The 24,732-nt window shown below is 37.7% G+C and overlaps 1 protein-coding gene and 1 long non-coding RNA gene across 3 annotated transcripts; both read right to left on the bottom strand.

Moving 5' to 3' along the window:
• Positions 1-4,768: 4,768 nt before the first annotated feature.
• LOC136282112 (uncharacterized) lies at positions 4,769-8,687 on the bottom strand. 2 transcript variants are annotated; one of them, XR_010718100.1, is made up of 4 exons: positions 8,666-8,687; positions 7,639-7,755; positions 6,243-6,389; positions 4,769-5,518 (listed from the first exon to the last, which is right to left on the bottom strand). It is a non-coding gene; the product is annotated as an uncharacterized lncRNA (long non-coding RNA). The 2 variants fall into 2 exon arrangements; XR_010718099.1 differs by lacking the exon at positions 8,666-8,687 and having other exon boundaries at positions 7,639-8,659.
• A 30-nt stretch (positions 8,688-8,717) lies between these two features.
• Positions 8,718-23,201, bottom strand: LOC136282460 (nucleolar protein 58-like). The gene is made up of 8 exons (XM_066170113.1): positions 22,889-23,201; positions 13,868-13,924; positions 12,204-12,237; positions 11,877-11,950; positions 11,244-11,292; positions 10,414-10,519; positions 9,525-9,711; positions 8,718-8,943 (listed from the first exon to the last, which is right to left on the bottom strand). The coding sequence occupies exons 1-8, from the start codon at positions 23,199-23,201 to the stop codon at positions 8,918-8,920; spliced, it is 846 nt and encodes a 281-aa protein (XP_066026210.1). The 3' UTR covers positions 8,718-8,917.
• Between the last annotated feature and the right edge of the window lie 1,531 nt (positions 23,202-24,732).

Raw genomic sequence — 24,732 nt, 5'->3', positions numbered from 1 at the left:
CTCCATCACGCTATAGTGGTTGCGTGACAGCTCCAGTCAAGTTCAGCGGGTTGTGTCATGTTTGTTTTTTTCATTCGTTTGTTTATTTGCTTGTTTGTTTTTTAGTCTTTTCTAATGAAACGTCGTTCAAGGCTGTCCCTTATCAAAATGCGTGAGTTGCAATAAACAACCTAATTGTAACCGGTAGGCATGGATAAACACAGATAAAATGTTATGCAATAAAAGACTCTCTCTCATTTCTTCATTTTCTCGCGCGTGGGGTTGGGAGAATTCGCAAAACTTATTCAAGCCCGAAACACCTTCGAAGATCTACGTAACCGTCACGAATTCTACCAACACCCCGCGAGCCTATTGAGTAACGAAACACGTTTATCGACCCGTGGCAGCGAGTGTAAGATCTCTGTTCTTCTACAAAGTGCATTTGTAAAATTTCCCTCAAAGCTATCGAAAATTGCTGGACAAAGGTTCTTTAACAAATTCATAAGTTCTAGTAAATAAAATATTCCATTCATTTTTTTTTTTTTGAAGGAGCCAGGAAATTTTGAATAACTGGAAGTAGCTGGCCCTTTACCGAATTATTTTGGGGAAGGGCCCGAATTTTTCATTTGGAATTCAAAAAAGGCACTGAATACGAGATTATTCCGAGGGACTGGAGCAGATGGCACTGGGAACTACCTTTTCATAAAAACTCTTGTTTAAAGAAACTTTATCTACATCAAATTGAAAGCCAAGCGCAACACGCAGGCTTCTGCATAGCTTAATCTTGTAGGCCATCGAATAAATTCACTGCCAAGCCAAATGAGCACTTGGCGGAGGAAGTAGACTGAAAGCGAAATGAAACAAAAAAAAAACATTTCGATATCGCAAGGCAAAAGAGAACTTTAAACTTATTTGTGAACGAATCGCTGATCAAAAGAGAATCTTCTGCAATATAGTAGTGATTGGGAAATTTTGGAAATTCTCGTGGAGCTGCTGAGATGGTCTTGCCCTACAGAACAGGATTCTGCTTCAATATCAGCATTTACTGAGCTCACAGTTTTATCTTCCAGCGCACGATGTAAACACTCAAACATTGTGCCCATTTAGTACGTCATTGCGCGAAAAGGTATATCTACTAAAACCGAACTCTGACAGATAACCAGTGAGAAATGATACTACTAACCACCTTGTAGATACGTAGTGGACATGTATCATCCTTTTTGTTCAAAAGATATTGATTGAAAATTCGAATCCAATACAATTTTTATATAGGAGCATCGAATACAGAGATCCACTGCACCGAAAGTCAGCCCGCCGGAAAACCACTTCAATTTCGGAAATTGTAATACAACAATTTCTCATTACAAAAACTATTTCCTTTAAAAAGAATTGAATTCAGCTTTAGATGAAAAAAAAAACAATTAAAAAAACCAGCCTACATGGAAAGTAAAACTGTCATGTTTATAAATCCGGTTATCATGACGACATTCATGCCTTTATATATGAAGATATAAATGGTACGCTTACAGCGTGCGGTGGAGATGTCACGTTTTGGAAAATGAAAAAATTCTGGTATCTCACCGACAACCATATTACCGTTATTATTGCTATGTATCGCGAGTGTTACGATATCAAAAGAAACGTAGGCATTTTGTATATTTTTCTTCAACCTCGAGCTTTGTTTCAAACTTCGTTTGTTTTCGGGAGATAATAGCTGGTTTTGATATTGACGAGAGCTATAATTATGTAGAGCACGTTATCTAACTTTGTCACATGCTCATCACGCGCTTCTGCCGCATAATGTCACGCACAGTTAAACCTTTAACTCCCGTGACCGAATTGTTAATTCTCCCCTCCAGCTGCTACATGTTTCCTTTCAAATTAGGTTCGGAGATTTGGTGTTAGTTCAAAGATAACGAATTCTACCTGATAAAACTTTGAGTATTCTTATTACCTGTTTGCTGGATAATGTATTGATATTACAGGGATAAGTTACACGTTATATCACTTCTAGGAGTTTAAGGCTTTAGGAAATTGCATCGCGCGCAAACTATTTAACCACGAGGCAAATGAGAGAAACCAATGAAATTTATAATTGTACGCAAGGGAAATATTTTTACGTCTGACAACAATAACCCAAGAAAATTCGACTGAAATTAAACTTAATTGTTGTCAGCCGCAAGAAAATTAAGATTACGATCTTTCATGGTAAATAGCATTAGCTCTACAGCTCTAATCAGTTGCAGAATGAAAATTGCTTTGTACCTGTTAAATTGTCATCCTCTGAATCTCTCTGTTCTCCAAACGATGTCATTTGTTAATTCTACATGCCTGAAAATATTAAGAATAATACTTTGCTTTACAACAATTTTGATAAAAAAAATGAAGGTTACATATTCACGAGTTTAAAAGATCTAACCTCGTCTAATTCCCAGTTTCGTGATCAAAATTGCTGTTCTTCTTAGTTATTGTGCTTGTTTTTTTATTTGTTTTATTCTTAAAAAATAATAACGGTGAACTTTTTTTTTCTGCAAACAACTCCCGCCAATTCTGCACTAAATATTTTTTCAGTCAAAAGCGTAAGTGTCCGGTGAAATTTAGTGGCGCTCTGGATCTCATTCCGATACAATCAGTTTTTGAATAATAAAATCTGTTCCTTCCTAATATGAAAACGATGCTGATTTACAAAATCAAGATGGGTTTGTGCGTATGTAGTCGACTCCCAAACAAGTTGAAATGGGCATCCATCCCTCAGTTGTTTTCATTCATTGGCTTTCTCTCACACGTAAAGAAAATTTAGTGTTCAAGATACCTCGCTATAAGCGATAACTTTCTCTGCTCTCAATGAACACTAATTTTTCTGCGTTGATATCTACGTATACTTTGTAATAACAAGTTGCACATATTCATCTCCGAAGGGAGATATACTAAGCTAAAGAAATCACATCAATAATATGTATTCTTTATGTATATTTTTTTCCAATTTTCATGTCTTTCGATTATAATGTGCTACATATTTCTTCATTAGCTTTCCTCACCTGAAGAGAACTAGCAATAAATTTAACTCCAATAAAGTTCTTTTCCAAGAAAAATACTTGACTTCTCGTTGTATCTAGAGAAAAGCATACTTAAATCGTTTCGCGTGCTATAAAGAATTAAATCGAATACCATAAGTACTCTTCTTAAAGAAATATCTGAGGAAGACATTCAAAATTTATTAAATCTATGTACTCCATGCATCTTTGAGTGCAGAAACCCTCAGTGTATCTGGCAGGAATTTTATGAATAAATTGTTATTGAACCAGTTGTCTTTAAGTTGGAGGAGAAATCTGAGGCTCTAGCTCTCTGTCTCTTTGAGTTCCAGAATTGTCTGCTGAGTTTGGATGCAGTAAGCGAGGCCATAAATAATTGAATAGTTCCTACAGACATGTGACGCACTTGATACTTGAATCAGAAATGCCGCAGCTTCGTAAATGCCGCAGCTTCGTAAATCCCTCATGCGAAGATAAATAAGCCACCTCAAGGTCTGGTATGTTTACTTACATGTCTGCATTAATATTTAATCTGTCGCTGACGGATAGGGTTTTTTTTTTTGGTCGTTGGTTTAAAATGATTTTTTCCTGTCACGAAAGAGCTTGAAATTTCCTTTCTATAATTATGTATTTTAAGACATGAAACTTTCGACATTTATGATTTAGGCAGTATGCTGGATGATCCTTTATGTATCCACTGTATGCCATGGCAACGAGAAATCTATAGCAATATGTGAGAACTTCAAATCGTAAAATCCGACGGTCTAAGATTCGATCCTGCGTTCGTGACGAGTAAATAAGATCGACATTTCTTTCATTCTCGTGTCTCATGTCTCAAATTATTTCTATTTGTATCTTTAGTCAATACCCGTTTATCTCATTCACCGCTTTAGGTCGCTATTAACTTATTCTGTCCTCACCTTAACTCCTGTGAAAATGTGATTTGCCCCGCAAGTGTGTAGCAAAACGGTGCTCTTGGTAACACCAGCAGTATTGAAGAAGCTGAATATGAGCTCAACGAACTCGAAACTGAAAATCGTGTATCATTGTTTATTTCGTGATCCATCATTCTATTTTGTAGCTATACTGATACTCTTCCGTTTTAGGCTTGCTTTACCATCACTCTTATTCTTGACAGGAATAACAGTGATGGTAAAGCAAGCTTAAAACAGCAGAAAACGCCGGAAACTACAACAGACACAGGATATGAGTAAGTGTTACTGATTTTACGTATAAAATATTCATATTTCGAAATATTTATCGTTGGTAATCGACCATATTTCGTTCCCCATACTATTCCTTATAACGTGTTCAAAATTTTCAACGGTTCCTTTAGTGACTTAACACCGAGTCACACAACGCGTGACGCGTTCATGAATTAATCGTTGGCTCTTTCTCGAGACGTGAGCTTGGGCCGCCCGTGGTGGGGGAGGTATAGAATTTGAGAAAAGAAAAGGAATAAGTTTCGCGCGCTTCGAGAAAGGTGGTGCGGTGAATTAAAGCTCTCATTTAGGTTATATTTTGTCAAAAAATTAAATATTCCCATCCATAACGATCCAAACTGGCACGGAGATGACATCCCAACACTTTAATGTGAGCTGTGTTGAAATATAATACTGAAATGGCGTTGATGTTCAAAACAATAATAATAATAATGATAATATTAATAATAATAACAACAATGCAAAAGAAGCAAAAAAAAAACAGATTGATGTAAAAAGCACTTTGATATTACATCGCCGAACTTTCATATTTTATTTGATCTGTTGTCGCTGCTTTAAAAGTACAAAAGGCAATTCATTACTTATTCAGTACCAAAGCCTATTGCATTTTCGGTCAATCAACTGTAAAAAGTATAAGCTTCTCATCATGTGATATAGTCTCATAACGTCCTGAATTTACCACAAAACCTTCCTTAGCTTAGCAATTTGCACAATATTTTAAAGATCTCACTAACGTGCCAAATAACCCTGGCAGTTCTTATCATCGTTGGCAAAGAAAAGTCAGGTAAATTTTAATGATTTCAAGTACCAACTGAAAGGCGAGCTTTTCCAGGTACCAGTAATGCATATATTGATAATCATTAATAATTGAATTTCATGTTAACTTATAAATCAGGCATAGGTAGCAATGTATAGATGAAGTGCTCGGTGGTCAATTTACGTTACCAACTCAGTTGATAATAATAAATTGACCACAGTGGAAAATCAGTCCAGTAAGACAGGAGAATGAATGAAGCATCTTTAATAATATCAAAGTCATTCCAAATCTTACAGAAATTTGACAACCTGTCAGAAGGCCATCCATAGTTTCATTGTTCAGTGACTGAGAAATGTGTTCTTTCAAGGTCTTTTTGCTCCGTTTGTCACTGGCATTCATTTCAATGTACGTAAAACCAAGCTCTTCACAAACCAGTGTCGCTGATGTGGTTTTACCAACTTCTGTGGAACCGGACAGAAGAGCTGCCTTAAAGGACGACCCATCTTGGTCTTTGTTGAAAAAGGAAGCTGCACAAAATAAAAATGCTTACAATTGTGATTCCATTACTAACATACTAACTACATGTATAAGTGACTGTCGAGTGAAATAAATTCATCAAAGTTCATAAGTTACAGCTCTTTAAAAAAATGTATCTCTGAATGTGGGAATTAAGAAACAATCTGGATTCAGTGTGAAAGGTATTCAGCCTACAGCTAGACAACATTTGCATCACAACTCAATTTAAGGTCTTCTGTAAAATATCTGTAGATTAAGGTTAGGTTCATGTACTGAACCCTTTTACTCCACATAGCTCCCTAGTACTTCTTACTGTCTGCCATCAAATTCTTATGATTTGGATAATTTGGTATTGTATCAACTAATAATCCCCTAATTAATGTTTTTTTTTTTCATTCTCATAACTTGCCTGCTCGATATTGTATTGATATTGATATTGTAAGGAGAAATCCTCTCTTGGTCACTTATGGGAGTTAAAGGGTCAAAGGTAAAGTCAGCACAAGAGCCAGAGGACTAATCTTGCCAAAGCTTAAAATAATTTCAGTAGCATCAGGTTACTAGGAGAATTGCTATTCCCCCACTAGAATGGTTCCTCTATCTGGTTACAACCCAAACTTTTTCATCTGCTTTCTGCGTCAGTTTTCCTGAACTGTTTGCATACTTGCCTGAAGAGAAGTTACATGTACATGTATTTGAGGGAAAGGCATCTTGACAATCAAATACACGTGTACTCACATTTAGACGCTGGTTTCTTTCTATTCTTTTCCCAGTCTCTCAGCCAGTTCATCAGCTTTCTCATTTTGCTCTTATCACCCTGCTGACCAATAATCTGCTTCACTACATGAGGTTGATATTTGTCTACCCATAACAGATTTGCTTCTCCTGCAAACACACACAAAAAATTACCTTTACTGTCAAAATCTTATGTAGATTAAAAAAATAAAGCAACAAAAAACAAAAAAACTTTACTTTCTTGTAACTCAATTTAAGTAACAAAAACAAGTCTACAGGTGAAAGTACAGTAAAATGATCCAACAGATGAACCTAGAGGTGGAATTTAGAGTAGTGGTAAAACTGACAGGTGGGTGACTGGACAGAGGAGAACAAGGAGAATAAGTGACAGATAGAAAGACAGTAATTGGAAGAATGAACACAAAAGAGCAGACAGACAGACAGACAGACAGACAGACAGACAATCTGAGTGACACCATAAATTAAGTAGATGGAAGAAGGCAAATGAGGATGAACAAATTATGTTATCAGTTGCACACTAGCCTATGGCTCCTATGACATTTTACTGGTACATGTATATCACATACATATGCATGTATTTTTATGTTATCAGTAATTTTAATACAAAGTCATGTACAGTACCTGGATGCACACATGAGAAATTATATTCACTTAGTGTAATCATTGCACAATACATGTAGGATGCTTACTGGTGAGGAAATAATTTAAGGCATACAGCTGAAGTGTGAATTAAATTTTCAGTGAAGTCATACTCTTGTGCTAATTGTTGGAAAGGTTTGAAACACAGCTTTCAGTGCAGGCGATGATGGTGGTGTTTGTGTTGTTGGAGATGACACAGATCTTTCACTCAGTTGTGACAAAGCACCAAAGTAAAAAAAAAACAAGCAACAGCAACAACAACAACAACAACAAAGAAACCATAAGTTTCTTGCCAAGTAATGTTTAGCTATTCACGGAAGGAAAGATGACCTTAAACCAGTTAAAAAGGTTTCTTAGCAAAGAAACATTTAATGAACTCCACAGCAAGAAATATAAGTTTACGTTCATGGAAAAAAAAACTCTTTTAGAAGTCAACAACAAAAATAAAATGATAAATTTCTACCAAGTAAATTTTTTAGTTCTTGTTAGTTTGCTCTACAGACTTACAAATTGTCAATGAATTGTGTTAATTTATGCAAATTTGTGGCAAGTTTCCCAGGTGTTTTAGCTGTAAGCCGCACCTAGATTTGTTATAAAAATTAGGGAAAAAGGTGCAGCTATGTTTATGTTCACAGTCCTTTTTTTATCCTCTTTTGAGCTGTACATTACAATGTACCTTGGAAAGTTTACTCTCCCCAGGATCCCATCCCATGATGATGTAACTCTTTTTCTTACTCACTGAGTGGGTAACTTTTCCACCATATCTTTGAATCAAATCTGCTGCATCCTCTCTCTCAATACTTTCCAAGATTCCCATAATAACAAATGTCAGTCCATCCAAACAGTTTTCTACTTCCTAAAAATTAAATTATCAAGTGCATGCATAATTCAAGATGAGCAGACAAATAATTCATTCTTCCCTTGAGGGCCTCTTAATACTGTCCAAACTGAAAAGTTATAAATGACAAAAAATTAAAAAACTCTGTAGATACACCATAAACATTTCAGATCAATGTCAGCATCTGCCCACCTACCCCTCCCCTAACCCAACAACCATCAACTGCTAACAAGTAAGGGTTAATGTTGTATAAGGGGAGGGGTAGGTATGCAGTTTCTCAGATACTGACATTGAACCAACATTTGATCATCAACTGATAGTAAAAGGATAAAATACATTTTTTTTGTTTAACCCTTGAACTCCCATGAGTGACCAAGACAGAACTTCTCCTTACAATGTAAATACAATATCATGCAGACAAGTGATGAGAATAAATGCAAATATCAACCAGGGGATTATTAGTTGATCCAAGACCAAATTCTCCAAACTAACATTACAAGAATTGTATAGCAGACAGTAAGGAGAAGTACTACTGAGATCTTGGGAGTAACAGGGTTAATCAAAGCATGCATTTTACAATTTTTTCCTGTAAACTGTATCTGCAGATTTTCCAAACAAGCTTTAATTCTAATAATCTTCATTTTCCTTTGTCTTGCATCTCTCATTAAAATTTGAAAGGATGGAAACCAAACCACAAAGAGCTTTTGAGAGATAATAATAATTTAACTACCATGAGAAATTAACATGTAACTTCTCCCTAGAATATCCATAGATTATCCAGCAAACAGGTAATGAGAACACTAAAACTTATCAAGTACACGTAGTTGTTACAATGAACTAACTACAAATTCTCATTATGAGTTTACAGAAAAATGTGTAGCAGCTGAAGGGGAGAATTAACAATCAGATCTTGGTCTTTGAAACCTACCTGAGGGTATTTTTTTGAACCAAGTACCCCAGGACCATCTCTCGCCATAAAACTACAGCCAGATTCTTTCTTTTCCAACAAGGGTGGAACCTCAACCACTTCCTCTGATTTTGACACCTTTGGTGTTCCTTGGGTTGGAGTTTCCTTACCACCATCTTTGTATCCTTTTTCGAAGTAACAGTTTTCTTTGTACTTGGTTTTGAGTTTCTAACTGGAGTTTCTGGAACTGTGGCAGCTTTGACAGCCAGTTTGCTAGCAGGAGTTGTCTTTAGTACTTCCTGAAAAGTCCATGGATAAAATTTGAAGTGAAAAAATATTACATGTATATCAAACATTCCAACAGCTAAGAGTTGTCCAGTTGAGGCAAGAGTTGTTCCAAAAGAAATGTTGATAGTAAAAGACACTGCTGCTTTGAAAAATGGAGATGAAGTGGTAACATCTTCCCAGATTGTCAAAGTTAAAATCACCAAGAATGTACCTAAAAGTTTTGTCACTATTGTTACTGTTTTTGTACAAATTCTAGGTACAGTAATGGTAGTATTTTGAGTAGTGTTAGTATTGTAAGTAATGTTTTGTTAGTAATGTGCATCTGAGTAAAAACCATCTACTGTCATAGTAGGATACAACAAAATTTGAGTGAGCTTTTGGATCTTCTACAGAGCCAAAATGTTACTAGTTCATCTACAAGTACCTTATTCAAGTGCTTAGTGACAAGTTGCCTAAACAACATACCATACACATGCTATCATATCAGATCCAATCCACTCTAGTATCATGGTAGCAGGTTCAATTAAGGATTAATAGTAATGATTGATTCTGTAACAATAAAGTATACATGGTAATCAAAAGGCTTACAAACCTTTTTCTTCTTCTTTTTTAACCTCAGACTTTGATTCTGAGAAGTCTTCCTTTCTTTTCTTTGATGGTTGCTCTGTTGTTTGATGGTTGACATTCCCATTTTCTCTTCCTTCTTTTTCTCTCCCATTTTTATACTCTTCTTTTCTATTCACTTTGGAGTCTTCATTTTCTTCAGACTTGTCAGATCTCTGTGGGAAATGAAAAAGGATAAAAAATTCTTGATTGTTCTACAAGGAACTAAGGGATGATCATTAAGTGGGTTGAGCTCTGGGTCAAGCTTAAAATTTGCACTCTCAAGAGTGATCAATTTTCTAATTTCTCCTAACAATACCAATTCACAGTCAGGCAGCAATATAATATCAGAAGAAAGAAAGTCCTCACACAAGAGGATATTTATTGCTTGAACAACATGTTCTCAAAGATATTTTCATAACACTAGTGTGACAGACAGTAAAGACAGTTGATTTAAATATCTTAGGAGCAAAAGGACTTATCCCTTTAAGGGGGCCCATGGTATTGTTTTTACCAAAACTATTCTTCAGCATCTCCTCTCCCCATCCACAAAGTTTCTTGAATATGATTACATAATGCATGACTCAAACACTGGTCATCACCCATTAATTTTGTGGCATGGTATGTGTTAACTGTAGTACATCCTGATATAACTACTGTTAGTATAAGAGATTGGCAGAGGGTTTACAAGGGAAGCATGATTAAGCCCAAAATTAATATGTGATGCATGAATTTTATAGAAAGGTAAGGTATGGTGAGTTTTAAAGTTTTCCTTGTTAAATGCATGATGCATGAAGTACTGTTTAAAATATGCAGGATGGCTGATTTTTTCTTAACAAAAAAAATTCTGGGTGGAAAAAGTGTGGTTAGTAATTCACCTGTTTTCTTTTATTAGCAAATGTTTCCCTGGATTCCCTTTCAACTGGAGTAGAACCAAAGAAATCAAGTGCAGAAGTTGCTTTTTTCTCTTTAGGTTTGATTGGACTGAAGCAAGAATAACACTCAATGTGTTAAATATTTTAGTAACACAACAACACTGTGTTAAATTCACCCTTGATGACTGTGTGACACTGTCTTTATTATGTTGCTGTTGTTTGTTTGTTTGTTTTTCATTTTTCACCCTTAACACCTAAAACTCAGTATGCATATTCTCCATACTGTTCTCTATACATTTCCTAGGGTACTGACAAAGAGAATTTGATTAACAATCAAGAGCTTAGTTGGTGATCATTTCCTTTATTCTTGTGACCTTCACCTTGACACCTGTGTGTAACAAATGCCTATCCAATTGTTAAAATTTTAGAGAAACAAGAAAAGCAAACACAATCCGCAGTAAATTTTTATAAATCATCTTTCACCAAAAAGAAGCTCCTGTGAAAGAAGACCATTTAAATAACCTACTTTCAATGAAAAAAAGCGATAAATGCATATTAATGTTTGATTCAGGGGGAATATTGTAAAGAGAAATTAGATGCTAGTCACTCTTCATAGTCAAAGGGTTAAGTGTATTAGCATATGAGCAGAGCAGGTTTAACATTCTCAATGCTTGATGGAAGAAAGGAAAAAACAAACAAACAGACAAACAATTTAGCTGGATAATTTTAGAAGAAGCCAGATGATTCTCTACAGCAATATCTTATGTCCTAAACAAACACCATGGTTTGGTACGGAAATGTCAAATATAATGAAAGAGAATGATGGATGATACCTCTCTTTAACTTGCTGGACCTCTTTAGAAGCTACAACCTCTTCCTCATCTGTAGAAACCACATCAAAATATAACTCAAGTGCTATAATATTCAAATTCTATTCGAGGCATAGTGGTCAAACAGTAAGTGTGCTGAACCCTGAATGAAGCAGATGGATTTGTTTTCTGTGGCAAGCTAACACATAAGCAATGTTAAAGGTCACATGCAATGTTAAAAAACTGACATCATCTTACTGTACCACAAGTTCACCTCACACCAAATATTTCCCTATCCAGCCCTCCCACTCCATCAATAAGCAGAGTCTGCTAAAACCCTTGTGTCAAACTCAGTCACATAAAAATATTTGGCCATCTTATTCATCATGAAAAGTATCCAAGATGTTTTCACATTCACATGAAATTCAAGACGATCACATTTTGAAAATAAATAAAACCAAAGAAAAAAAATTAAACCAAATTCATATTTTCACTCTTTCTAACCTGTTAATAAAACTGTTAATCCTATAAAAATTAAAAATATACATAATTATACAAAAAAGATGATATAACAATTCCCGTGAAGATAAAGTCTCCACATCACCTTTCATGTAAAAAGTATAGGGTACCCTCAATAAGTAGACATAATTTCCTTACCTGAGTCCAACCTGATTGCTCTTCTACTTTTATTAGCTTTTGAACTGTCCTCCTTCTTTACTGATGTGGCTTTTCTGAAACAGAGATGAGTGATTAGAGAACCAAGTTCTGAATACAACCTGACATCAGAGACCATATTCTCCATACAGAGTGTTCTCTATGCATTTTCCAAGGTGCTGACAAGGAGAATTTGTTTAATAATCAAAAGCTTTTATAGTTGGTGATCATTTCCTTGACTCTTGACTCTTGATTCAGTGGTGTTATTAGGGTCATAGGTTAATTACAACTGTATAAAATGGAACAAAATTGAAAAAACAAATCACATACCTGATTTTTGGAGGAAGAGGATCTTCATCAGAATCTAACAGAGATGTAAGATTAATTAAGAACTAGGGTCAGGACATCATTGTGATGTTGTACATGTCATTATGTGAATCTTTTTACATCATGTTTTCGTAAAAAAGCAAATTGCATTTGGAACTGACAAGGACACTGTACAGCACAGTGCACCATTAAAACAAAAACAGAGGTGTAATAGTTTGTCTAGTCTCAACATCTGTTCCTTTTGAAACTGTTAGTGTTCACCCTAAAACATTATCTGAGTCAATAATTTTTTTTCCTTTCTTCTTCCTCTTCTGATTTTCTTTTGGTTTTTGTTTTCAGGCAATGTCATCATCTTCACTGCTTGATAAACTCTGCCCAGCAAATTAACAATTACATATCTTTATTCACACAAATGTGAGATAAATTCACTTCTTTGGACCTAACAATAACAACTGGATAAGATCAAGGGAGGTGTTGTTCCATTGAGCACAACTTTCATACAAGACATTTTCCTCCAGCTCAGAAAATCAAGAGAAGACACCAGGTGTAGAAACCAATCCCCCCCTAGCCCCAGTCCGCACAGCTAGCCAAATATATGTAAGTTTGACTTTCGTGCAGATCATGCAAATAAAAAAAGTGTGAGCTTAAGTTAAAAGGTACTTGCCAGTACCTTGTTATCCCAGCCATAATTATATTCCAAAATCCTCAACTAAATTGCTCTTTTGTCGAGTGACCCATGTTTCCCATAAATATTAGTATTACCTATGTTATACATAATTCTTGTTATTTGTATTTCCTATGTTATTTCCAATCTTGTAATTAGTCATTCCATTCTTGTTGTATTATGTTCATAATACTTTACTTAGAAACCACTGGAAATGGCATGTAGATAGAAGAGTTCAGTCCAGTCATCAGGAAATTAAACTCATCTAAAATTTACTGCTGGCATGTTGGTTACACCAAGCTTGTGGAAAAAATAGTCTGGGTAAGGTAAAGTCTCGAGGTTTCTTTATCAAGCACCTTTCAAGTTAATGAACAATTTCCTTTTCCCTTCAGTCTGAGTAAATGAAAGATTAACTAGTACTTGTCAAAATTGTGAAATAAGCATTAGAGTTGCATATTGCAACTGCTCTGCAGAATTAGTAAGCTGCAGTTTGAATAAATTTGTAGAGAATGCTAAAGTCCTGGATATTTTGAACTTCAGTGAAATTTAGGTAGCAGTGAATCACATCACGCTGTTTAACCCTTAAACCCCCAGATGTGATTTACATGTAACTTCTCCCTAAATTATTTATACAATATCCAATAAAAGAGTAAGTCGTTATCTTGATCTAACAACAAATTCCTGTAACAAAGGTACAAGGAAACATCTAGAAACTAGAGGGGAGAATTAGCAAACAGATCTTGGGAGTTAAAGAATGAAGACAAAATTGCTTCATGTTATGACCTCGTTGAAGATAAAAAAAGGTAAAACATTGTAACTTAACAGCCTCACTCAGCTACCCTGACATACTCAGACAAACTATTGAAAATTATACCTACAAAGTTAGTTAACACACAGTACCATACCATTTCTGACATTCCAGTCCAGAAAGTTACCTTGGGTTAGATATAATTTATGTAGTTGAATGAAACTCTTGGTTAAAACATGTTGTAAAATTACCTACCACGTACGGCAAAAAACACCAATTTTGACGAAATTCTGCCGCTGAGAACTAAAACGACTAACAAACCATTTTAGTATAGTAATGTGTTCACATTACTCTCCGGCACAAGCGACTAACTACAGGAATGGCTCCGACCTGTGATTGGATGATAAAAATAGTAAAAGCTAATGGGTTAAATCTTAATTCCTTGCTCGAGGCTATTGTTAACCGCGTGTCTCAAAGCGGAGCAATGAAATATCATGCGAGTGAAAACACCGATGTGTCAAACAAGAAATGGTTACTTATGTAGTGAGGGGAAGGCAGCCTTTCTTGTTCAGCGGGGTCGTTCAGCGATATTCCGGCGATGAAAAAGTCTAAAACTCATTTAGTCAGTTCAGGCGGACGACCAGAGACTGGAGCCATATTGATTTGTAGTCACGTGTAAGGCTGAAATAAATTTCGTAAATTTTCCAGTACACGGAAACAAATTAACATAATTATAATTTTGGCGGGAAATAATTTATCTTGTCCGAAACTCGTTTCTGAGTGTCATGCCGAACTGCATGTTACCTTGACAAAACACCATAATGAAACGCACGCTATGAAAATGACAAATCACAACAGCAAAACTGCTATTCCTAATGTCGAAATTGAGTTATACTAGAATGCAATGGCAAAAATAGCAACGTATAATAGCCGAACGCCAAGGTACAGTGACAAATCAGCACATTGCAAAAGCAAAATAGTCAAATGTGATAGCATAATGTCATAACACAAGGACCAAACAGCATATGAAGACGTCACATTGGAGTAGCACAATTGCATATCTCAATGTCATCACTGAAATTGTGGATATCATAATTAAACATTTATTTTTGACGTTAATTACGCTCCATACTCGTTTGTATTTTTTTTGTTTGTTTTTTTTGTCAACTACTAATGCTTGTTTGCATCGCAATTATGATGCTAATGTCTGATAGATCCTAAAGACACGTGTGGCGAGCTATTTTGGTCTCACATCATTGTCATCTATTTCTTGGCCGCCTACTTAGTATTTGATGAAAATATTTTCGAAGTTTAGGTAAGAAAGGCATCAAGGCTCTTGACAAAAGCATGTAGAGGCAACTTTTTTTTTAATCCATGTTGTGATGTAATATTTTTTAAAATAATAAGTGTAATAAAATCACACTTTCTTTGTTGCGCGCACTGTTTAGCTTCCGCGTCAAGGTCTACTTCAATTAAAGTATTTCGTAGACTTGACCGTTGAAAAGCGAGTTGTCAGAGTTGAAAACTTAAATCGTCCAAAAGCATCAATCTTAGGCTCGGCACCCTCACGTGCTTCCTCTAGCTCGCCCCAGGCTTGTCTCTGCTCACTCGAAAATGTCCTGGAGGCTGAGAGAGGTCTATAGGAGAATAGAAGAGAAAGCTTCCTCCCCTAACAAATTACTGAGGGACAATTAACATGAAAACAAATAAATTCATTTACTTCCTTGCTTCTTCTCCAGTTGACCTTGGAGCGAGTTCATTCGTTTTCCTCACTTGGCTCATACGCTTACCGGTTGTTCATTAATTTATATCTAACTGTGGAGAATATTTCCATGTTCATGTTGGGTAGATTCTCACAGTTTCCACCCCAAGTGAATTGTCGTGAAAAGGTGCTCGGTGCCTACATTAGAATAACGCTCCACAAATAAAAGATTGTCCTGCGCTTGGTGTAAAATAAATCCTACGTAAATCAGCCTACGACAAGCGGACAAGGTAATTGATAACACTTAAAGGACCTTTTCCACTGGCGCTTACGTTTGGCCGTTCAGCGGGCCTGGGGAAGAGAATGACTACGGAACCGACAGTCGAACAGAAATAGACGCCACATTTTGTTGGCTGCCTGATATGACTGACGTGTAACGTGTGTTGCAAAACACTCAAAGGACGAAAAGAGACGGTTAAAATTATTTCCTTAGCTGGGCACTGAAGGCTACAGGTTGAAGTAAGTGCTGTCTATGAAAACAACTGATTCACTTCCATTAATTTGCCTTGACATAGACTACGGAGATCGTTCTGGCTTGGATTATCGGTTTTAAAAACTGCTTCAAACCTCGTTCAGCTATAAATGATGTGATAAATGACTTGGCGGAAGCGAATTCTGATATGTGCGATAAAAACTGAAAGAAATTCATAAACGGCAAAGTCGGTTTAACGTTTTTAACTCCACCTAGACCTACCAAACATTGACTAAATTCGACGAATTAACTGGTATTTTAGCCGACACTGGACATAATGATTTCTATCAAGCAATCCTCTCTGAAGATTAAATTCCGACATCCTCTGAGTTAGCCGAAGGGCTATCAATTAACTCCCCAGCCTCGAACAGGATTCCAACCGTTATGTGAAAAATATGAATTCCGAATGTCCGTTACAAAAGCTTAAATGAAATTCAGTTTGTTCCTTCCAATGAAGGAAAGATAAGAAGAGACGGATGTTATCCTACTTTTGAAGCGGCGCCATCTAATGTACGTAAATGTATTTCGGTTTTGTAGGTACAACTTTTTTATTGATGACGGATGTGAGCATGCAAAAAATGGCAAAATTATAAAAGTTTTGTATGGGAATATTTACGACCGCTCTTAGTTATATAAATACGGTCAAATTCTCAATAAAAATACCTCACCTTACTTCAACGGTGCATCACTTGCTATCTGACCATTTACTATGTTGAAAAGAACCCATTTTAGCGATTTATTCATTTCTAGGTGTACTACGTAAAGAAAAGCCCTTTTCTCTTATATTCCTAAGAGCGGTCGTAAATATTTCCATACAAACTCTTATAATTTCGCCATGACTCTTATTTCGCAAGATGATCGATGATCATCTCACAGCTGGAGCTTGGGCTGCCTGTGATCAAACCCGCAATGCTTCGTGCTTACAGTGACGTATTCTCAGATTTCCTTTAAATCAAGAGTAAAGGAACCTTAACCTGAAAACTACCCATAATTCTCTCTAGGGTAAAGTTTTGAAATTCTAATTTAAGGCAGAAATTCATTTTTTACTCGGATTCTTCCTTGGCGTTGCCGTCCTGACTGAAGGTCCCTATAAAATGCCTAAATGAAGACAACTGGCGAACGACAGGCAAATCATTTATGATTCTTAATAAAACCCCCCTGCTCTGTCGGTAAGAGGATTTACGGAAAAGATAATCTACAGGCGTGTTAAGATTTGCGAGCTTTATCACCAGTAAAGGAAGAATCAGAGATTTTGTTTTTCACTCATGAAAATATTCAATGTAAGCCACTGGGTACTAGAGCTCCGGTAACTTAAAAGTGACATTCTCTAAGTTCGCGTTGCGCGCTTTCAACGAAATACCCCCTACTTTTTCTCTTGGGACAAGCAAGTGCTTTCTATCTAGCTTTCTTCGCGAGACTTTCTCGGATAATTCGGACACTGCAGATACTCGAATCTTTGGTAGTTTTAAAAACTATTTTGTTTCCTTACTTGCCTCCCCTAAATCTGCCGCGTGGTCTCTTAAACCTGTGGATGTATTTATCTCAGTTCGTATCAAGGTTGCTAAACTGCGCGCGCCAAATGTTTTAACCTCTCTTCCTTTCTTTGCTTGTACAAGTTGTCGTTTTTTGTCTAATACTTCAACGTGTCCTGTTCCCATGAGATCATCATAGATCGCTCTGCGAGCTGTGTAGCATTCGATTAGTTCTTCGAACGAGTCCAGGTTCGACTGCTAAGTAATATATCAAATGGTAAAATTTCCGCACAGCCCCATGCTATTGTAAGACAAATCTGTTTTCCCAATGGCGATGTATTATTTTGTCATTGTTTTCTCTACCCAAGAACTGAATGCATAATGTTGTTTGGGGCTGTGCGGAAATTTTACCAAAAAGAGGTAAAATTTATTTTGTGCGGAAATTTTACCAAAAGAGGTAAAATTTCCGCACAGCCCCATGCTACTGTAAAACAAATCTGTTTTCTCAATGGCAATGTATTGTTTTTGTCATTGTTTTCTCTTCCCAAGAACTGAATGCATAATGTAGTATGGGCCGGGCGGGGTGGGGGGGGAAATTTTATCCTTTTTTTGATTTCAAGGTGTTTGGATATCGGATGAAACACCCTTTCGAATGTTCGATATAGCTTCTCAAAAGCAAAAGTTCACCAAATTTTATGATAATAAGATCACATATCCAAATCTAAATATATTAAAGTTCACACGGCAACCAGGTGGACAATCAGACATAGTTTGAAGCTACACTGGTTTGCAGATTTAATGAATGTAACCGAAGAAGTTACAATTCATAGACCCAACGTTTCGACACTCCTGTCTAGTGCCTTCATCAGGGGTGATCTAAACGCTGCAACAAGAGGTCCTTTTATATGATCACTAATTAGCGGCCTTTTTTCTGACGAGGTGTAAATAGGCGTCAGGAAGCAGACCGCCATCGTCACGATTTAAAGGAGCGTGGGCGGAGTTAATGTGCCAAGCCTCCAAACAAAGGCGCTGGTGGTAACGCCGATTAGTAGTGATAATTTTAGAATTATCCCACCCAATTGTATGGTTGGTTAGGCAAGTATGCTCCGATAAAGCTGAATTTTCCTTTTTGCAAAGAAAAACCGCTTTTTGGTGCTCTTTTAACCGTGTACCAAACTGGCGTTTGGTCTGTCCGATGTATTCGTTATCACAGTCATTGCAAGGAATAGAATAAATGGCGTCGGTTCGTTGTTCTTTCGTGACAGGATCCTTAGGTTTGGCGAAAATATGCCCCAAAGTCTGAAAAGGTTTTTGAGCAACTTTAACGTTGTGGCTATTCAAAATTCTCTTGATGGGTTCAGTAACACCCTGTATGTAAGGAATAACAGCAAAACCAGTCGCTGGTTCCCTTTCATCAAGAGCGTTACTATTTGTAACTGGTTTTTGGCAGTTACGGAGAAAAGTTTTTGTATAGCCATTTGCCTTTAGGACATTGGAAACATATTTCCTCTCCTCAGCCTTCGAATCGAGTGATGATGGTAGACAATCAGCCCTCCTAAGTAAAGTTTTGGCTACAGACTTTTTATGGCAAATAGGATGGTGAGAATCGAAAGCGAGGTATTTGTCGGTGTGGGTGGGTTTACGATAGACACTTGTCTCTAAATTACCCTGAACCCCTCTAGACACATTTAAATCAAGAAAGGGCAAATGTCTATCCTTTTCACGTTCAAGGGTGAATTGGATCGACGGCTCTACTGAATTCAAATGCGACAAGAGGCGCTCCGCTTCATTTCCGGATACCGCAGAAATAACATCATCGACATATCGTTTCCAGAAAAAGGGTTTAACCGGTGAAGTGGCTAAGGCCCTTTGTTCCACGTCTTCCATTACCATGTTAGCAATGACAGCAGAAACAGGCGAACCCATAGCTGTACCAAAAACTTGTTGATAGTATGTGCCGTTATATGTAAATTGCGTGGTTTTGAGGCAAAAAGACAGCAGATGAATAATATCCTCCACAGGCAAAGAAGTTCTTTGTCCTAGGGAAGCATCTTCTCTGAGTCTTTCCTCCGCAACCTTAACGGCAAGATCAACTGGGATTTTAGTGAAGAGCGAAACAACGTCGAAAGATACTAATTCTTCACAAGCGTCAAGAGTTTTATCTCTTATGAAATCCGTAAATTCGCAGGAATTTTTGACAGTGTAATCAGTATTCCCAACAACAGGCGACAAAATTCTCGCAAGATAACCAGAAATTGCATAAGTCGGAGAATTAACAAAAGAGACAATGGGTCTCAAAGGAATTCCCGGTTTATGAATTTTAGGTAAGCCATAAAAACGTGGACATAAGCCGTCACTACTGTATAACATTTTGTACGTAGAGTCACTAATTCTGCCAGCTTTTTTCAAATCAAGCAACATTTTGTTTAACTTTCTTTGAGTTTTACTGGTTGGATCAGAGTTTAAGACAGCATACGTACTCTTGTCATTGAGCAGAGACAAAGCTTTGTCGTGATATTGCTGTTTGTCCATAACCACAACACAATTACCCTTGTCAGCAGATAATACGAGCCTGTCCGGATCCTTTTTGAGAGTTATAAGCGCATTGAAAACATCCTTTTGAATGTTTTTGGGAGGAGGTTTAGCACGCCTGAGTACGCTACTTACTTCTGCTCTTACCAAATGCCTACGATCGTCGTCGAGTTGAGAGATACTCTCCTCAACAGCGGCGACAATTTCGGCGGTCGGTATTTTGCGAGGAGCAATAGCAAACTTTAGACCCTTCTCTAAACCACTCCGTTCCAGCGCGGATAATTCCTTGGAGGAAAGGTTCATGACCCATTTATCTTTCAGAGATAATCTTTCTTTCAGAGATATCTTTCGGCTCACTAACATCAGAGTCCGCATTGCTAAGTATCGCTGTCATTTGTATTTCAATCACCGTTGCAAAGAGAACCATGTGCTTCCATCGAGTTTGAGATTTCGGCCTCCTTTACGGAGTGCTAAAGGATACAAGCTCATGGTCCGTACTGGTTTTTCTTTTCTCAAGCTACGAATAGATGAATGTCACAGTTCCATACTGCGGTTACGTACGTTATTCTCTCGTTCACTCAGTGAACTCTCTGCTTTGATTAACAACTCCGAAACTTCCTGGGTCGAGGAGTTTTGCATTTCGAAAGAACTGCAGACGTTTACCAAACAGAGAGAGAAACATGACAGAAAACTCCGTCACTTGCTCAGTAAGAGGTCTCCTGTTAATTCAGGCTCATCTCTGAAAGATAAATGGGTCATGAACCTTTCCTCCAAGGAATTATCCGCGCTGCAACGGAGTGGTTTAGAGAAGGGTCTAAAGTTTGCTATTGCTCCTCGCAAAATACCGACCGCCGAAATTGTCGCCGCTGTTGAGGAGAGTATCTCTCAACTCGACGACGATCGTAGGCATTTGGTAAGAGCAGAAGTAAGTAGCGTACTCAGGCGTGCTAAACCTCCTCCCAAAAACATTCAAAAGGATGTTTTCAATGCGCTTATAACTCTCAAAAAGGATCCGGACAGGCTCGTATTATCTGCTGACAAGGGTAATTGTGTTGTGGTTATGGACAAACAGCAATATCACGACAAAGCTTTGTCTCTGCTCAATGACAAGAGTACGTATGCTGTCTTAAACTCTGATCCAACCAGTAAAACTCAAAGAAAGTTAAACAAAATGTTGCTTGATTTGAAAAAAGCTGGCAGAATTAGTGACTCTACGTACAAAATGTTATACAGTAGTGACGGCTTATGTCCACGTTTTTATGGCTTACCTAAAATTCATAAACCGGGAATTCCTTTGAGACCCATTGTCTCTTTTGTTAATTCTCCGACTTATGCAATTTCTGGTTATCTTGCGAGAATTTTGTCGCCTGTTGTTGGGAATACTGATTACACTGTCAAAAATTCCTGCGAATTTACGGATTTCATAAGAGATAAAACTCTTGACGCTTGTGAAGAATTAGTATCTTTCGACGTTGTTTCGCTCTTCACTAAAATCCCAGTTGATCTTGCCGTTAAGGTTGCGGAGGAAAGACTCAGAGAAGATGCTTCCCTAGGACAAAGAACTTCTTTGCCTGTGGAGGATATTATTCATCTGCTGTCTTTTTGCCTCAAAACCACGCAATTTACATATAACGGCACATACTATCAACAAGTTTTTGGTACAGCTATGGGTTCGCCTGTTTCTGCTGTCATTGCTAACATGGTAATGGAAGACGTGGAACAAAGGGCCTTAGCCACTTCACCGGTTAAACCCTTTTTCTGGAAACGATATGTCGATGATGTTATTTCTGCGGTATCCGGAAATGAAGCGGAGCGCCTCTTGTCGCATTTGAATTCAGTAGAGCCGTCGATCCAATTCACCCTTGAACGTGAAAAGGATAGACATTTGCCCTTTCTTGATTTAAATGTGTCTAGAGGGGTTCAGGGTAATTTAGAGACAAGTGTCTATCGTAAACCCACCCACACCGACAAATACCTCGCTTTCGATTCTCACCATCCTATTTGCCATAAAAAGTCTGTAGCCAAAACTTTACTTAGGAGGGCTGATTGTCTACCATCATCACTCGATTCGAAGGCTGAGGAGAGGAAATATGTTTCCAATGTCCTAAAGGCAAATGGCTATACAAAAACTTTTCTCCGTAACTGCCAAAAACCAGTTACAAATAGTAACGCTCTTGATGAAAGGGAACCAGCGACTGGTTTTGCTGTTATTCCTTACATACAGGGTGTTACTGAACCCATCAAGAGAATTTTGAATAGCCACAACGTTAAAGTTGCTCAAAAACCTTTTCAGACTTTGGGGCATATTTTCGCCAAACCTAAGGATCCTGTCACGAAAGAACAACGAACCGACGCCATTTATTCTATTCCTTGCAATGACTGTGATAACGAATACATCGGACAGACCAAACGCCAGTTTGGTACACGGTTAAAAGAGCACCAAAAAGCGGTTTTTCTTTGCAAAAAGGAAAATTCAGCTTTATCGGAGCATACTTGCCTAACCAACCATACAATTGGGTGGGATAATTCTAAAATTATCACTACTAATCGGCGTTACCACCAGCGCCTTTGTTTGGAGGCTTGGCACATTAACTCCGCCCACGCTCCTTTAAATCGTGACGATGGCGGTCTGCTTCCTGACGCCTATTTACACCTCGTCAGAAAAAAGGCCGCTAATTAGTGATCATATAAAAGGACCTCTTGTTGCAGCGTTTAGATCACCCCTGATGAAGGCACTAGACAGGAGTGTCGAAACGTTGGGTCTATGAATTGTAACTTCTTCGGTTACATTCATTAAATCTGCAAACCAGTGTAGCTTCAAACTATGTCTGATATCCAAATCTCTTTCACGGTTGTAATTTCCTTTGCTTTCTCAGAATGAATTATTAATGAGTTTGAGAAGTAGGTTTCAGATGTGTCCTTCGTTCTCGAAGTTGCGCAGCCGCTTTGCTATCGAGAAATCTTCCATCTGTTCGTGTTCCCTTAAAGTTCGGTGCTTGTTTAACAGGGACGTGCGAGGATTTGTTACTCATTAGCACCTCTTTGTTGTGTTTTGTAGATTCCTTTGCAACGAACAACTGGTCGGTCGACCGGTTTGAGTGCCATAATAACTTTATAGCGTCCAAACTTATTGTAGTTGTACACGGCTTCTTCAGCATAAACCACTATAGGCCCATCGCGGCCATTGTGTTCAAACTTACTCAGATTCTGTCCCTCACAGGGAAGTGAGGTTTGTGTGCCTTTGACAATTGCCGAGTGAATCCTTGTAGCTTTAAACGCGCCTGAATTCCTTGACACAGAAATGTACCTTGACTCCTTCCCTTCTGTCCTCAAATATCTTGGCTGTGTCATAATATTTCTTGCTAAATATTCTCAGATTTTATGTCATCGCATTTCTGATTGTGAGTTTGCGGGATAAAAATCCGATCAGACTGCCCTAAGATATACCTAGTTACCCCATCGCAACCTTTGTCTCAGCTGGCGGTGGTTGATTGGTTAAAGAAACTTTCAAGTCCATTGTGCATATATCGCGATCATCTGATCACTTGTTCCGCCTTCCCGTCATTGAACTACAATCCCTATGAATAATATTCCTTTTTCTAAACAATTTGCCATAGGGGTTTTTAGGCGAAACAACAGGAAACAGAGCAAGGAAATGACGCGGAAAAAACAAAAGAACACCGGAAGTTTTAAAACAAAGCTTAGCGTCGTTTTTTTCTTTTAAATTCCAGAAGTCATACATTCATATTTTGAATTGTACTTGGGCATTGGCTCATGGCGTGGCCATCTGGCCATCAGTCTAGAACAAACGAAATCCCATCTCAACGTGTGCACATTTACTTGATCGGAAGGCTATACGATCTGGGCATTGAACCGTGGCGTGACGTCGCATGGCTTCCGAAAAACGCAGCCACTGCAACTCGTACTCCAGTCATGACTTCCGAGTTTCTCAGTGTTGCCACTTTTGTCTTGATTTTTATAGTCATGTACTTTGTGATAAAAATCTTCAACATGGTGAAAAACTCTCAGGAGACAGGGAATGAAACAGCTGTTGCGGAGAATACCAGAGCGAATCAGAGAGCCTCAACAGCGGCGAGGGATTTCAATAATCATTACCCCATTGTTGAGGGAATTTCAAATCAGTGTGTTCTGCGGAATGATAGAATCCTCAAGGGAACACCGGCAATAAGACGACTTCCATGCCACAATGACGACCGTTTCCAGGAATAAAGTAAGGAAATTGTTTTGTTTTATCGTCGCAGTTTATACCATGTTTCTCTTATCCGCTGTTGGCATATGTCTGAGGAATCCGGCGATGTACCTCTCTGCGTCATTGTAAGCAGAGAAGCAGTTCGCTTGTGCCAAGGCAATATATTATATTTTCTCTCGCTTGTGGGTATAGTTGGCTGAAACCGGCAGCCGACTTTTTCAGTACAGGGAAAAAGAATTGTCTGTTTTTTTTTCTACTTTATTATAATTTTTTAGCTCCTAATGCTTATTTGCATTGAAATTAATGCTAATTTCTGATAGACTGATGGAGAGGCGTGTCGCAAGTTATTTTGCCGGTTTCACAATATTGTAATCCACTTCTCAGCCGCCTGCTCAGGATTTCGACGGAAATGTTTTCGAAGTGTAGGTAGAAAAGGCATCGCATCCCCTGAAAAAAGCATGTGGAGGCAACATTTCTATTTTAATCCATGTTGCGATGTGATTTCAAGAATAATTTTTTTTTTTGCAAGCACTGTTTAGCCTTCGCGTCAAGGTCCACTTCATTTAAAGTATTTCGTAGACTTAACCGTTTAAAAGCGAGTAGTCGAAGTCAAAAACTTAAATTATTATCTTATATAACAGCTACCACATTGAGGTTTCTTGGCCGAATGAA

The sequence above is a fragment of the Pocillopora verrucosa genome, chromosome 7 (assembly GCF_036669915.1).
Source record: "Pocillopora verrucosa isolate sample1 chromosome 7, ASM3666991v2, whole genome shotgun sequence".
Taxonomy (NCBI): domain Eukaryota; kingdom Metazoa; phylum Cnidaria; class Anthozoa; order Scleractinia; family Pocilloporidae; genus Pocillopora; species Pocillopora verrucosa.
This window is presented reverse-complemented; position numbering and strand designations above follow the sequence as displayed.

Bases quoted from the DNA above. Each gene is read 5' to 3' on its own strand.
- LOC136282460 (XM_066170113.1), bottom strand. From the start codon at position 23,201: ATGACACAGCCAAGATATTTGAGGACAGAAGGGAAGGAGTCAAGGTAC. The intron at 13,925-22,888 runs GTGCTAATGAGT...ATGGTTTGTTAG, and splicing joins CTACAAAACACAACAAAGAG to TCGTTTTAGTTCTCAGCGGC. The intron at 8,944-9,524 runs GTTTGTAAGCCT...TGGACTTTTCAG, and splicing joins TAAAAAAGAAGAAGAAAAAG to GAAGTACTAAAGACAACTCC.